The 15,924-nt window shown below is 54.9% G+C and overlaps 1 protein-coding gene across 1 annotated transcript in view; it reads left to right on the forward strand.

Annotated features, from left to right (window-relative positions):
* Positions 1–3,652: 3,652 nt before the first annotated feature.
* CCDC33 (coiled-coil domain containing 33) overlaps positions 3,653–15,924 on the forward strand; it is a 100,759-nt gene continuing 88,487 nt past the window's right edge. The window contains exons 1-2 of the mRNA XM_034994166.1: positions 3,653–3,962; positions 4,848–5,183. Of these exons, the coding sequence (XP_034850057.1) occupies positions 3,653–3,962; positions 4,848–5,183 (646 nt within the window). The remainder of the gene's footprint in view (positions 3,963–4,847; positions 5,184–15,924) is intronic.

Raw genomic sequence — 15,924 nt, forward strand, 5'->3', positions numbered from 1 at the left:
AGAGGAGGCTAAAAGGAGCCATTGTGGGAAGCAGGAAGGGGCCCTCTGGGATGGGCTAATTACAGGCCAGGCTCTTCCAGACAAAGCCAGCAGCCTCTGAGTGGCCATTCTTCCAGAGAAGAAAGAAGACTGGAGGGCTCCATTAAGGCCTTTCATGCTGGAGCCCAGGAGGGCAGCTTGAAGTCAGCACCACTGCCTCCCCTCCTCACCTCACATCCTGCTCCTTCCTGACTCCTTCTGAGGGAACCAGGCCTCTGCCTGCAGTTTCAATCTTTTGAAAACCACAGAAAGCTGAATCAGGGAGGCAGCTAGGAGTAGAGAGAATCCTGCAAAGGGAGTAGGGAGGTGGTCCTGATCTGCTACCCTGGGCTCAGTTTTTCCATCTGTAAAGTGGGAGCACCATCCAGGCCTGACCTGCTAAAATTCACTGAGGTTTCCAGACTTTCTCTGTGGAACTGAGGCCAGGCCCAGAGAAGCCTGAGGATTAGGAACCACTACCTCCTGGGGCGCCTGGGTGGCTCAGTTGGTTAAGTGCCCAACTCTTGATTTCGGCTCAGGTCATGATCTCAGGGTTCGTGGGATCAAGCCCCGCGTCAGGCTCTGTGCTCAGTGGGAGTCTGCTTCTCTTCTTCTCCCTGTCCCTCTGCTCTCTCTCTCTCTCTGTCTCTAAAATAAATAAATAAATCTTAAAAAAAAAAAATCTTAATGAAAAAAGAACAAAAAAGGGACCACTACCTCCTGGCCTGTCACTTACCCCTGCCCTCTCTCCCAGGCACCAGCCTGCCCAGTGAGGCACCAGGATGCATCTCTGAGTCCAAGCATGAGTCAAGAGCCCAAAATGGTCTTCACTTCTCTCAGATGGAATCCAGTTGAAATAGCCAAAGAACCATTTCTTATTCTTTTCTATACAAGCGAAAGCTGGATCGGGTTTGTCCATCCACTCATTTATCCTTTCATTCATTCACTCATTCATTCATCCCCTCACTCATTCATTCATCCCCTCACTCATTAATTCATTCAATAATGCTTTAATGGTCCCCCAGGTACCTATCCCTTGCTCGGCCCTGGCCTGGACACACAGACATGATCCCTGAAGGAATATTCAGTCGACTATGGCAAGTCATCATTTGAGACAGAAGGAGGAAGGTGTAGAGTGGGGCAGAGGTGGGAGTCATTGACCCGGTTCCAGAGGAAGAGGCTTTTAGCTAGTCTGCAGCCTGCGTAGGATGACGCCCGGTGTGGCTGGGCAGTTGGGGCAGAGGGAAGAGCACTAGCAAAGGCAGGGGAGGGGAGACAGGGCAGGTCTGGCCTGGGGCAAAAGTAAGCCTCCCCAGGGCATTATGTTAAGTGAAATAAGCCAGTCACAAAAGGACAAATACTGTGTGACTCCACTTAGATGAGGAGCAGTCACATTCATAAAGACAGAAAGTAGAAGGGCCGGTTGCCAGGAGCTGAGGGGAGGGAGGAATAGGGAGTTGTTGTTTCATGGGTATAGAGTTTCAGTTTTATAAGATGAGAAGAGTTCTGGAGATGGGTTGTGCAATAATGTGAATGTACTTAACATTTACTGAACTGCACACCTAGAAATGATTAAGAAGGTAAGTTTTACATTATATCTATTTTACCATAATTTTAAAGGATAAGTATACACACACACACACACATACACACCCAAAAAATGAGCCTTTCCCGGAGACTGAGTTGGGGAGGGGAGGCGGGAAGTGGAAGGGGTGCAGGGCCCTCCAACCATGCTGAGACCAACATGGTCACCTCAGACCTTTTATAGAAAGTGGGAGGGAGGGAAAGAAGAGAGGAAAGCAAGAGGAGGGAAGTGTGGCATGGCTCAGGGTAAACCGACTAGAAAGAACTGCTGTGTGCATGGGATCTGCTTGCAGGGTCATGGGGCTGGGTGCAGCTCAGAGGTTGGCCCCAGGGCAGAAGGGAGTGACTCCCATCTTGTGACATCTTTGGGGGTCACTTCAAACATGCAAGGGAAGAGAGCTACTTCAATTGAATCACTGGATCTCCAAGACCTTAGACCTAGCGGGGGCAAACCATGGCTTCTAGACCCAGGTTGGTTGGGCAGGCCCAACTGTTGAGGCAAAGGTTTCCAGGTGGCCTCTCTTCCCCAAACGGCCAGACTCTGGCTTTCCCACTATGACTTACAGAGTTGCAGCCCGCCAGAGCTGTGGGAAGACTTACTACCCAACTCACCCTTATGATACGAATGGGGCCACTGACACCCAGCGAGGGAAAGGGATCTGCCCAAGTTCACGTGCAAGTCAGGTGGCTAGAACTCTGGTCTTCTAAACCCTCTTTGTCTCAATTTCTCCTTGGGGGAATCTGAAGGAACTGGGTTCTAATCATTGCAGAGGAAGCCTACCACATACTTGGGGACCCTTAGCAGGGCTGGCCAATACCGTCTTTAGACTGGTTATCTCTTACTTTGTGGAAATAATGCATTCCAGTCAAAGTGACTTCAAATGAACTCTTGAATGAAATCTATGCTACCCATACATGTGCTTTTTGGACTCAAAACTGTACTTGTCAATTTTAGGATACAGAAGTCCTTGATAATATGAATTTCAATCTTCGAGCCAGTCCCAGGACAGGTTTAATAGGAGAAAGTATAGTGATAGGTACGGATCTCAGCTCAGCTTCTTACTAGCTGTGTAATCTGAGATTCTCTCAGCCTCAGATTCTTCATCTGTAAAATGGGAATGATTATATCTACATCACAGAGCCATGTAGAGTGCCTGGTAGGCAGTAGCTGCTCAATGAAGAGTATCATAAATGATGATGATGATGATACTGGAGGTGAAGATGGTGGTGATGGTGGTGGTAATAACGTTGGTGGTGATGGTGATGGTAGAGATGGTTCTTACTGAAGAGTGTTCAGAATTTTCCCTCTCCCGTTGGGTATCAGCAAGACCCAGGCTCAGGAAGGATGGATTCCAGCTTGACAACTCTTTAGTGTAAGAAGCTTTGGGCTCTCTGCCCGATATTGTGAGTTTTGATTACAAAGGCAAACTGGTTCCAGAAGCAGGTGCTAAGGCCATGCTCCCAGAGAACAAGCACTGTCCCTCTTCCCTTGAGACCACCCCCCCAACTCATCAACTTTTGGGGATGAATAGGCATATAGAGACAGGCTCTCCCAGAAATGGAAAGTCCTGAGAACCCCATACCCTGTGCTCCCCACACCAGTACTCCTCATCCCTGACGCTGCACTAATTTTCCCATAGAATTATCATCTTCTAACACATATTATAATTATTTATTTTCTATATTTTGTGCCTGTTTCTATCTGTCCCAACCTCCCTCCCCCACTAGAAGAGAAGCTTCAGGAGGGCAGGATCCTTCATTTGTTTCACTGCTGTATTCCAAATGCCTAAAATAGTGCCTGGCACACATTAGATGCTCAATAAATATTTGTTGAATGAACAAATGCTAAAAGGGAGGGATCAGTGGTGGCCTTTGTTCCCCATGACAGGCCCAGCTTCCTGGCTTGTTGCCTGGTTTCTCCTCAAACAAACAGAGAGGGGTGGGGTACGGCCCTGAGCGCCTAGTGTACAGGCTTTCAGACTGGGCCCAGGCTGGGGCTGTGGGAGGGAGGGGGCAGCGCTCAGCCGGGGGGTCAGTCCCCGGCAAGTTCATGGCCTTCAGGGGGCCGGAACCCTGGGTCCCTGCATCCCTGCAGAGCCAGAGGTTGAAGGCTGAGGAGAAGATACTGGATCTGGAATTTGAAGTCTTAAGTGTGGGGTTTAACGAGGAGGGCAGATACGTCCTGCGGCTGACAGCTGAGAACCCCCTGCAGGCTGGATCTGGGGCTGGGGTACTATTGCAGGTAAATAATGGGGACCCCCTCCCTACCTGCTCTGCTGTCACCGATGTCATTGAGCAGCAGGATCCTGGCCAGAGCCTCGCCCTCACCAGGAACAAGTTTGTCTTTATTTTGCCCAAAGGTATGAAGTGAGGGTGGTGGTTGGGGGGGAGAGAAGGATCCTGTAACTCCTGCCCCAGCCCCTGGCAGGGACCCCAGGGAGCCTCAGGGAAACTGGGAGGGTCAGAACTTTAGACTGGATCCCAAAGCTCTGTCTGTGTGATCTTGGGCAAATGCTGGTCTTCCGTGAGCCCCTGCCTCCTTCAGTGTGACAGGGGGACACTGATGCTGGTCACACGGGTCGGGTGAGGAGGAAATAAAAGGACAGATGAGGAATGGCTTTGTAAATTTACAAAAGCTGAGTACACAGCAGGTTTGGGGCCAGTCCCACTGGATGTCACACTGAGTAACATTGGAGCCAGTGCCCTGGGTGCCCAGCCCTGAGCACCACTGGACTGTGGGCATGGGGGTGGACGGAGAGGTGGAGACCAGGGTCTGGCGTTCAGGAAGTTTCCAGATTAGGTAGAAAGGCGGGAATCTCAACAGAGAATAGATAAGTGGTCTGGAAGGAGCAGAAGATCCACGCCTAGACTGCGAGGCCACGCAGGCAGGCTTCCTGGAGGAGGAGGGCTGTGAGGGAATGGGGAAACCAAGTCCCAGGCCTTCAGGTGACCAGAGATCAGGGACAGGTTGAACTCTTCCCTCCAAGTAGTGATACTCAGGACCATGTCACGGGCTGAGAGCCCTCCCAAACCCCACATCGGTAGAGGGAGGGCTCAGAGGTGGGGTCCGAGAGGTGTCAAGCCGTCATCCGCTGGGAAAGCTTAGCCAAGCCCACTCCCACTCAGAGGGCCGGCCGCCCAGGTTTCCCCCTCCCCACCCAGGGCCCTACCAGTCATCCCTACCCCCCGGGGGGAGGCAGGGAGCCCCCAGACACGACCCCTGAGCCCACGTCTCCCCTCTCCAGGGTTCTGCAAGAACGATGGGCAGCACGACGCGCAGCTGCGGGTGGAGGCGCTGCTGCTGGGCGGGGCCTCAGGACGCCCCGCCCAGCGGGTGGGCGAGGCCATCTTCCCGGTCTTCCCGCGCCCGGACCAGCCCCGCATGAACCTGTGGGCGCGGGAGCACGAGGACCTGTACCGGTACCGCGGCAGCCTGGCCCTGCTGCGTGCCAGCGCCGACCCCACGGCCCGCCACTGCGGGGGCCTGGCCTACAGCGTGGCCTTCCGGGAGCACCGGGACCCTCAGCCTCCAGCCCCCAACTGCCCCCCGGGGGCCGGCCGCCCAGACCCCGTGTCACCGCGCTCAGAGCCCCAGCTGCCCGGGCTGCAGGTGGGTGTCCCCTGGGGCCCGGCTCAGGTTCTGGCATCACCACCACCCCCCCACACACCAGCCCCCAGATCCAAAGTCTCTGATAAGCCTGGCTGTCCCCAAATCCTCACTGAGCAGAGCAGCAGACCTTCCTAGGGTGGCCTCATTCAGTTCTGGAGAACCTGCAGTCTGAGAATGGAGGCAGGGAGTCCCAGGGGGTGACAGAAATATGGAGCAAAGCCCACACGGAGCAGGGACACTACTGGGTAGAGATTTTTTTGCCCAGTGGGTGAGCGTCCCCTGAGAGCCTTTAGTCCCCAAACTCAGTCTCATGCATTGTCACCATGTTTTGAGAGAGGCCGAAGTGACCACGAGACAGAAGTCTGTGTGCGCCCACCTCCAAACCCCTCCAGCTCCCACCATGGCCAGGAGGGACTCAGCCCGGAATCGGGATCCTGGCAGCCTCAGACCCAAGTAAGAGACTCCTGTCCTTGTCCAAGCTGAAGGAGGGTTTCCCGGGGCGGTTGTGTTCTGCAGCCAGGCCGTGTGTTTGGTGAGCCTCGAAGCCAGCACAGGTGGAAGCTAGTAGAGCAAGTAGCTGCCCATTTCATAGGCAGTGAAACTGAGGATCATGCCCCAGGATGCTTGGTTCCATTTAATACCAGTGATACTTCCTGGGGAACTTTACACTGGTGCATGGGATCCAAAGCTAGGTCAGTCCCAGAGCTCACAGTGCCACCTAGCTTGAAGACAGTGGATACAGTGTGGGCATTATATAGTCCTGTAAGTCATGTGCTGGAAGGGGCGCTCTGGTGAGGGAGTGTGCAGGTCAGGCTCCTCAGAAGAGCTGTCATTTGAGATGAATCTTTCATTCATTCATTCATTCATTCATCCATCAGACATTTGTTAAGTGCTGACCCTGTCAGAACCTATCCTGGGTGGGCAAGATTTCGGGATGCCAGCTCCGGGCTCTGGGGAAGGTATTCCAAGAGGAGGGACAAGAATAAGCTGGCGGAGGAGAAGGAAAGGGTTTAGCCGGCCGCAGGAGAAAGGAGGCAAGGGGGGAGAAAGTTCTTGTGGGAGAAAGATACACCGTGAACTGTGGTTTAGATAGCAATCTGGCAGCATGTGCCAGGAGAACTGGGAAGGGACCCAGAGGCCCATGTCTCTTGCCAGGTCTCAGCCTGTTACGTGGACCACTTTGGCCTCTGTTCGTTCATTCATTCATTCATTCATCCGTCAGTCCATTAACAAATACTTTTAAAAGATCAACAAATACTTTTGACCACCTACTGTATGCTGGGGGCTGAGAACCCCACTTGTGAGGGAGTTGGAGCGTCTCTGGGTTCCTATGTGACTTTCCACTCCCTCAGGCTGCAAGCTCCAGGACTTTGGGGCCCTGGCCCCTCTGTCCTAGTTTGTCACAGGGCTAGATACACACACCAGAGGCTCAGAGCGCAGGGAGAAGCGGTCCCCTGCTCTCTGTGACCAGCCTGAGCCAGGGCCCCGCAGACAGCTTGCAGGCTGCAGGGAAGGGGGGCCTTGGGTGGCGGAGCCATCCTCGGCAGCTCTAATTTCTGTTATTTAATGCTATCATCTCCCTGCCGTTCTCCCTCTTAAAGTGTCAGATGTCTGCTTCTACCAAGACAAGAAAATGGCTTTCAAGGGAGAGGAAAATAGCTTCCCTCCTGGGGGGTCAGCAATCACAACCCTGATGACAAGGCCAGGAAACCGATGGGGGACAGACAATGCCGCGGGGTCCTTCAGAGGATAGAGGGGCTGCCTTCTTTCGGCTCAGGTGGACGAGGAAGGTGGGCACCTTTCTGGAGCTGGGACTTGGAAGCTCAAAGACACAGCAGGAAGGACAGCAGCAAGACGGGCTGGGGCCACCGTCCCTCCTACCTGTAGCCAGCTCCCCGGAGAAGCGGTTGTGGCCTAGAACCACAGGGACCCTTGAAAGCCTCCTCCCTCCCCTCTTAGCAGATGGGGAAAATGGAGCCCAGGAGGGAAGGACTTCACCCAGCTCTCTTGGGCTCTCAACTGAAGAGGAGAAAAACAGCCGAAAGGGGGATAATGTGAGGTGGTGAGAAGAGGCAGTGATCTGGAAGGATGGAGAGAGGAGACTTTATTCACTGCATTCAGTTCAGGGCCAGGAATGGATTTCTGGGCTCAAGATCACCTCCTCCAGGAAGCCTTCTCTGCATTGATTTTGTTCCTTCCAGACTATCTTCAGTCCTGTCTGCATTAGGCATTTCAACCCTTGAATCCATTGTTCTCCAACTTGTGTGTCAGTTTTTAAACCAGAACTGATGATGGTCATGGGACAAGCGGGGAGCAGAGGGCAGGGGGCTGGGAATGCAATGTCAAGAGTGAGTAGGCAGGAGGAGGCAGGGCTCCAAGGGAGCGGCAGTGGCTGACTTTGAATCTGAGCCACTGTGCTCCTCAGCCACGGCCCTAAATGACACACCACCGCGGGCCACAGCATTTCCACAATCCTGAGACCACCAGGACAGTCAATCCGCCCACAGTAACATCATGTGGGCAGTGAACACCTTCCCTTTTCCAGTCCTCAAGTTTCCCCGTGTGTGTGTTGGGGGGTGAGGGCATAGCCCCCACGAATATTTCCAGCGGGTATAGCCCGACTCCAGGAGAGAGATCACTCCCTAGGCCCCTGACCCACGGATGGGGGACTGGGGGGCACCGGCAGAGGCCATGGGGGCGGGGGGGGTTTAGTTTTCCGTGCATGGGACCGAGCTAGCTGCAAGTTTCCTGCCCTCAGCTGCTCAGGGTGCTCAGTGGCTTCCTTTCTGGGCAGAATTCCACCAGGCTCATCCTGTCCCTGATGCTACCTCCTTATCCTCTTGGCAGGTTTAAGACCACATGGCTGTGCCACCCCAGCACCCCAAGGCCCTCCCTCCCCCAGAGTAAGAGGGAGTTTATCTGACCAGAATGAGGGTGGTCTGTCCAGGGCTGGGCAGGGGGGGTCCCTGAGGGTGAGGGAAGCAGCAAGGTGCAGGCCACAGTCAGGTGGTGACTCTGGCTCAATTCTTTTAAGGGGGAGCGACGCCTCCTGGGGGGTTGGAGGGCAGGGGAGGACACCACAGCCCTCAGGGGCCACATCCCTCCTGGCACCTCCCTCGACCTCTCTAGGAGATCCTGAAGGCTTGAGGACAAACTCCCACAGGCAGAGCTGTTTAAGAGAGAAACCTTGGGCTGGAAATTCCCAGTGATGAAATTTCTGGAAACATGAACTTAAAAACGCCTTGCTTGTAGCCCTGGGAGCCATCCTGGGGGCTCCTTCACTGTGCAAGCGAGCATCCTCCCACTGGTGCGGGAGCTGGGGAGGGGAGGGCGCCAGGGGGCTCCCTCCCCCACCCCTGCCCTGCATTTACCTCTTCCAAACAATCGCAGTTTTGTTTCATGGAAACTATTCCGTTCCCCAGGAGCCTTTTAAATGACGCTTTCAAGGGTCTTTTTTTTTCATAGTCTTTCCATTTTAAACACTTTTTTTTCTTTTTGCCCTGGAGGGGGAAAAAGGAGAAGAAAAAGCTAATAAAGCAATCACCAAATGCTGAGCACCTGGCTCGCAGCCTGTGGCTTCTGATTGAGGCTTTGGCACCAACAGGCGGGGGCTTTCGTTAAGGAGCCGGGGAGGGGAGGAGAGCTGGCGGCGGCTGGCCGGGCGTCCCCTCTGCCCTCTGTCCCTAAACCTCTGGCTCCGTTGTCTCCCTTTGTTCCCTCCCTCCCAGTCCCTCTCCCCCTCTCCTTTCCCTCCTCCCCGGCCCCACCCCCTCCGGTCCCCATTCGGAGCTCCAGGCCTGCACACTCGCGGCCCCAGCGGCTCCCCTCTGGCCAGCGCACTCCACGTCTTCACTCTCTTCCCCTCTTTACTCCTTTAAATTCATTGTGCCTTTTATTGCTCGCTATTGCACACGCGTTTCTATTGCCCTGGAGACTAAAAATGGTTCAAGCGGAGAAAGGCGCACAATGTGGATTTCATTAATTTTACCGCCCGGTTGATCTCAGGGTGGGGGTGGGGAGCTGGCCTGGCTGGAGGAGCTGGGCACCTCCTTGCTCAAGCCCCTTCGCCTCAGTGCCAGACCTTTGGTGTCCCTCACCTAGAGAAACCTCCACTTCTACTCACTCCCACTTTCCTGTCGGAGGAGGACGCCCAGGACCCATTTCACAGGTGGGGAAACAGAGGCTCCAGAAGGCACGGCTCAGGCTGCTACTAAGAGGTGGGAAAGGTGAGAACAGGTTAGACCGGGCCTGCTGGCCCCCTCCCAGGCTAATGTCCCTAGTCCCTCTGTACAGGGATCCCACTGTCGCCCCTCCTCCTCCCTCGCCTCCTGAGCTCCATCAAATACAGAGGATTGGAGCAGGTCAGCTCTTTCTTGCAAATGAGGCAGTTTTATGGGCTTTAGAAAAACACTCCGATTGTTCCCTCAATTACCCCGAGCGGATTGAATATATTAATCTCTCTCTTAACTCGAGTGAGACTTGGCTGCCGCCCCTCCCCCAGCCACCAACACCCTTCTAGAGCTTGGCTGGAGTGACTCCCAGCCCCTGGCCTTCCTGGCCCTGGGCAGGTCAGCCTGGGTCCAGGCAGCATGCTTTTGCTGCACACACGCGTGTGCACACACACACACACCCACACACCCACACACACCCGGCGGAGAGCTGCTTTACATTTCTCTATCAATTTTCATTGATTTCCTCCTTTGCGGCTATTTGGAAGAGCCTTTTCCTTGAGTAAACTTGATCACGGGGGCCGGGGAGGTGGGGGGGGTGGGAAGGGGATGGCAGGCAGCTCCCCCTTCCGCTCCTGTGACAACTGCCTCCAGCTTAAACACACTCTGCCTCAGGCAGCTGAGCCCCCGTTAAAAGCTACCTGAGGTTTCCCTTTGTAGCTCGATTTTCTTTTATTTCCGTGGAACAAAGGCTCTGTCAAGGCGTTCCCAGAGCGCTGTCACCCACGCTGGAGGGGTGCAGGCCCATCGCCGTGATGGAGGGCTGAGGCTGGCAGGAGAGGCGGGCTGGGAGGGGCTGGCCCAGGGACAAGGACATGACCAGCCCCCTCAGGAAGAGAAAGGCCATCAGCTAAATGTACAATTGCCCTGCAGGCCGCCTGATGTCCCCGCTTCTCCCTCTGTGGCACTGAAAGACTTTGTGCCCCCAGGGGCCTCTGAAGGAGACCTCAGAGCTCCCTGGACACAGTGGATAAGACCTGAAATTGGGGGGGGGTCCCACATTTATGTCCTTGCCAAGCCCGTCCCTCAGCCCCGCCCGGCCTGATTTCCAAGTCACCTCTGTAGGCCTGTGGAGTCCTATCCGGGTGCCTGGAGCTCAGCAGGGTGGACATGGAAGAGGTTTGGGGTTCAGGCAGCTTACAGTGGGAGGCAGGTGCACTGGGGTCAGGGGGACCTGGCTTCAGATCAGTCTCCAGCATCTATTTGGTAGCTGTGTGGCCTTGTGCAGATTACATAACTTCCCTCGGGCCTCCATTTCCACATCTGCAAAATGGAGGAGAGCGGTTCCCGTGTCCTCTGTTGCTGGGAAGAGAAATGAGCTAGCTTACAGTTGGCCCTGCCCTGCAGGAAGCGTGGAATAAGTGATATTTAGATTGGGCAAAACGGCTGGGTCTGGGCCTCAGTTTCTGCATCTCGAAAATAGGGTTGCTCCTTTTTGCCTAGCTGGCCTCCCAGGGGAGGGGTGATGGGAACTTGTGGGCCCCCCTCTCTGGGACCTGAATACCAGGTTTCGGAGTGGAGAAGGCTGGCCTAGCCTGGGTGCTAGTCTAGGAAGACGCTCCATTAGCAGATTGTTGTACCGAGCATGCCAGATGGCCCTGCTGCCCTCCCCCATCTCTGCCTTCCCCCACTCCAGCCAGGGGCTACTGCTGACTCACACCTCCTGGAGGCTGTGTGTGTGTGTGTATGTGTGTGTGATATGTGTCTGGTGAGGGGGAGATGGAGTGGAAAGGGGTGCCTGCCTCTGATGTCCTTCCAGCCAGCCCCTGGGAGGGAACTGTGGTGGGCTTCTCATCTCCAGAAATTACCTTCCCAGTGAAATAAGGAGGGAGGAGGGGCGGAGGATCCAGTTATCTGGCCTTTTATGTCATCTTCCTCTTTGCTCCTTCACTTACACCCCTGGAAGGTGGATGTGCCCCCCCAGCAGACCCTCCTGAACACAGCCACTCTCGTGGATGTGTGGGTGTACACAGACCCCCCCCCCAAGTCACATCCTGGACACACAGAGACCCTCCCCATCACAAAGAGAGATTCACACCAACTCACTGGTGGACACACATGGGACACACACCCTCCCGCACACAGATCTGCACCTCCTTGGGACCTTCCTGGCTTCATTTCTGTACAGACCCCCTCAAGTGCAGCCTCTACCAGAGAAGAAAGAGACTTGGGGATACGGCATGTGTGATGTATGGGGTGAAATTAAAACCACATGTGAAACCAATCTTTCAGAATTGATCTTTAATAAAACAGTGGTTGGAGGAGGGCTGCGGGGAGGGAACAATGACGGGACCCAGCCCAGCCTGACCTGGGTCGGGTCAGGGGTTGGCCTGTCAGTAGTCAACTGAGACACCCCGGCCTGGTCCTGGCCTGGTTCTGCAGAGGTCCTGGGCTCAGGAGCAGCTGAGACCAGCAGGGCCCAGCCCCTTCTGCAGACAGATGGAGAATGAGTGGGGCCTTCCCTCCTCAGACAGATCTGGATCTGACAGCCTGACCTAGAGTCCAGTGGTCCAGCCTTCCTGGGCCCAGGGTGCTCATACGTCCATCCATCCATCTGTCTGTTCATCCATTCCCCAGCAGTAAACAAGGTAGCTGTATCCCCTCAGCCCGTGGGGAGCCACCAGGCTGGGCAGGGAGAGGCAATAGGAGGAGATGGAGGACAGTGACTCTCCAAGCTGACTGTAAGGGCTACTGGGACCTGGGGAGGGAGCAATGGCATGACTGGGTGGTCATCAAGGACTCGGTCTGCTGTAGGAAAACCGGTTCTGGCCAGGAGTCAGAAGACCTAGGTCTAGGACCCTATTTCTTAGTTGCAGTGTAACTTGGAGCAAATCATTTGACCTCACTGGGCCTGAAGTTCCTCATCTGTGCAATGGGCAGAGCAGTGCCTACTGACGGTGAGGTTGTGAAGTCAGGTGAGGAAGAGGGTGGGCTATTGCTTGGTTCGTGAAAACCCACCTCACAAATGTCAGGGGGACCTCTGATCCCTGCCTCAAGGAATGGGTGGGATTCCAAGAGAGATTGAGAAGAGGGGTTTTCCAAGTGGAGAGGACAGTGTGAGCAAAGCTGTGGCAGCAGGAACGTAGCAGTGGGTGAGGGAATAGCAAGCAGGGAGAAGTGGAGAGAGCATGTTTGTGGGATGGGGAGTTGCAGGGATGCCACGGGAACGGAGGGCAGGTGTGCTGGCTCCATGGACCCCGAGCCTTCTGCCATCACCTCTTTGCCCAGGCTGCTCTGAGCCAGGCTGGCAAAGGGGGAACCTGTGAAGCCCACTGAAGCATCATAAAGGTCTTGGGAGGGGGACAGGTAGCTTTCATAATGTCCATTTTCTGGAGCAAGAAACAGCCCTTAGAGGAGGTGGATGGCTTATCTAATCCTTCCCCCTGAGTCAGTAGCAAAGCCAGGCTGGAATCCAGGGGCCCCCATGTATTTTGGTTTCTCAGGCACAGTAATCAGCACAGAGGTGGGACTGACTTGCAGCATTCTTTCCCAGGGAGACTCCTACATTGATGGGCTTTCTAGGCAATGTGACAGGATCAAGGGGAAGCAGTTTGGGGAAACAGATTTCTTCCCAGTGGCCCCATATGACACCAAGTCCAGCCAAGACAGATTACTGAGTCTTTTTTTTAAGATTTTATTTATTTATTTGAGAGAGAGCGAGCACACAAGCGGGGCAAGGGGCAGAAGGAGAGGGGGAAGCAGACTCCAAGCCGAGCAGGGAACCCGATGTGGGGCTTGATCCCAGGACCCCGAGATGATTACCTGAGCCGAAGGCAGACGCTTCACTGACTGAGCCACCCAGGCGCCCCGCAGATTACTGAGTCTTAAGATGACCCCAACGAGTCATTGTGCTCATGGTGCTGGGTGGTTTGAGAGCAGGACTGGGGATGGGTTGGGCTGTCAATGGCTCAGAGTCCCCAGGCAACCCTCCTGGCCCACTGGAGTTGGCAGATGACACTGAGAAAAAAACTGTTGCATAAATAGTCCCAGGGCAGAATCCAGCCCTTTCCCAACCTGAGGGGGTGAGAGAGAGTTACAGCCAAGAAGGTGCAGTGGATAAACACGGCCTTTGGACTCGGATCCCAGTCTCTGCCCCATACTGGGTGTTCCTGACCAAGTCACTTCTCTGACCCTTTGTTTTTTCCTCTGTGAAATGGGGGTAACGTTGCGATTTTGCAGCATTGATTATGAGGATTAAATCATCTGCTAGCCTGACTGTAATTCAGGAGATTTTCCTGGAGGAGAGGAGATTCCAAAGACTTCCAGAATGGAGACAGACTGGAAAGCACAGTGGATCCAGCCTGGGAGGCAGGGGCGGGCAGGACACACATCGGCAGGCCTTCTGCTGTTGTGAGGAAGTGCATGATTCTTCCGCACAAGAAATGTGTGTTAAACCCTGATTCTGTGCCAAGGCCTGGCCTCTCAGAGCTCTCCGGGAGACAAGAGACCACAGCGAGGCCACTGTGGTCATTGGATGTTGGAGGGGAAGCCACTGGGCCTACCCTGGGGAAAAGGGTGAAGACTTGTCCTTAAACCCTTGCTCTGCCATCTTCCAGCCCTGGGACTTAACTTCCTCTGTTGTCCCCTGACAGGATCGCGGACTTGAATATGCAGTAAATTGAAAGAAAATACTAAATGCCCACAGAACATTAGCTATGATCCTTGTGCCCGGTTAATGGCAGCTTGCCAGATAGACAAGGGTGGGAGGGCTGCATTCCAGGGGGAGGGAACAGCTTAGGCAAAGGCCCAGAGGCTTGAGAGAGGCGTGGTTTCCTTTGGGAACTTGGGGGAGATAGAGGGTGGGGAGCACGCGGTCAGGTGAGAGGCTAGCCATAGAGGCACACGCAGGAGAGAGAAGGCTGAGTCTGCCTCCACCCCTCATCCCGCAGGAAGCCTGCCCTTGAATCACTGCTGGCAGGCGGTGGGGGCCTCACGGAGCTGAGGCCCTCCTCCGGCGGGCATGGGGTGGGGGGGAGATATTATTTTAATCTTCCTCTTAAAGTATAATTGCTTTTTGTCGGCGGGTGTTCCGGGAGCGGCCTCCCCGAGAGATTGCTTGGCAGGCTCCTGTCCTCCAGGAGACAGGCAGGGCTGGGCCAGCTCGGCGCTGCATTAATATGCTGCAAATGTGATTTCATGGCCTCAAATGAGATTAGGGCCAGAGGCTGCGCTCCTTGTAGAGACGGTGGGCGGTGTGGGCGACGGGCCTGGTGCTGAGCAGGGAAATCTGAGAGGGAGGGAATCAGGGATCCCAGGCCCACTAGGCCTGAATAAGCAGTTTCCTGTAACCCGAGCTCCTCAGGCCTGCTGGCTCATCGCAGCTGCAAGGCAGGCCCCCCAGACTCCCCACAAGCACCTCAGTAAGGGCAAGGGCAAGGGCTATGGTTATCAACACACTGTGCAGCCAGATGGCCTGGGTCTGAAGTTTGGCTCTTCTGTTCCAGGCTCTGCCTCTGTGTTCTCATCTGTGAAATGGGGACTAGAGTAGTACCTACCTCATGAGTAGTTGTGACAACCGAGTTAACGTGTGTAAAATGTGTAGAGGAGGGCCTGCCACATAGCAAGTGCTTGTTAATTGTCAGCTTTTACTATGAGGTTCACACACCAACTCTTTGTGCCCTAGTAGGGGGAGAAGGCCACGGCGAGCTTGGACTCGGGAGGAAGGAGGGTTATCTGGGGGGCAGGCACCATTATCCTAGGCTGCAGTGGGGGCTTCTGAGGAACCACAGGGGAGGAGGAAGGCATCTGATGTTAATGTCATCCCTCACTCATCCAGTGAGCACCCCACCTGGCATCGTGGGAGAGTTCGAATCTCTCCTGAGAACAGTGGGGCCCTTCTGAAGTGTTTACTGAGGCAGAGGAGGGACTTGGTCAGATTTGTGGGTTGGAAGAGTCGGGGTGAGGGGTGAGCTTACTGCCCCCCCAAGCCTGAGTGGACCCTGAGTGGACCCCCTACTCCATCTTGGCAGGTCTGGCTTCGGCTCTCTCTGAAGGAAGGGAATGGCAGGTGGCCTTCATCGCTTACCCCTTTATTTAGTTCTTTGTTAACGAGTTATTGATTTTTTCAAAAGAAAAATGCCCCAAAGCCACGTTGCATCTTTAGCAAAGTGATTTATGACATGAGGATGGGCCCCGGTGGCCCCCAATGAGAACTCTGGTTACCAAATGCTGAGAGGCCTCCTTCAACAAGGCGGTCAATAAATGTGCCTGCTGAGCCAGGAAGGAGAACAGCACGCCTGTGACAAGCACCCCAAGTCCCCTGTTGCAAAGCTGGGGCCACAGGGGCTCAGGTCAGCACACCCCGGCGTGCACGTGGAGGAAGCTGGGTTCAGCACTGCCTGCCCTGTGCCCAGCACCTGACCCCCACCAGGCCCCTGTGAGGAGGGATAGACTTGCTGCTTTGCAAATGAGGAATTGCAGCCCTGATGAGTCCAGGGACTTGCCCAGATGCTCGCAGCAGGGCTGAGCTGAGCCCAGGGTAAG

Source organism: Mirounga leonina, unplaced genomic scaffold (genome assembly GCF_011800145.1).
Source record: "Mirounga leonina isolate KUSES-001 unplaced genomic scaffold, KU_Mleo_1.0 Mir_91, whole genome shotgun sequence".
Taxonomy (NCBI): Eukaryota; Metazoa; Chordata; class Mammalia; order Carnivora; family Phocidae; genus Mirounga; species Mirounga leonina.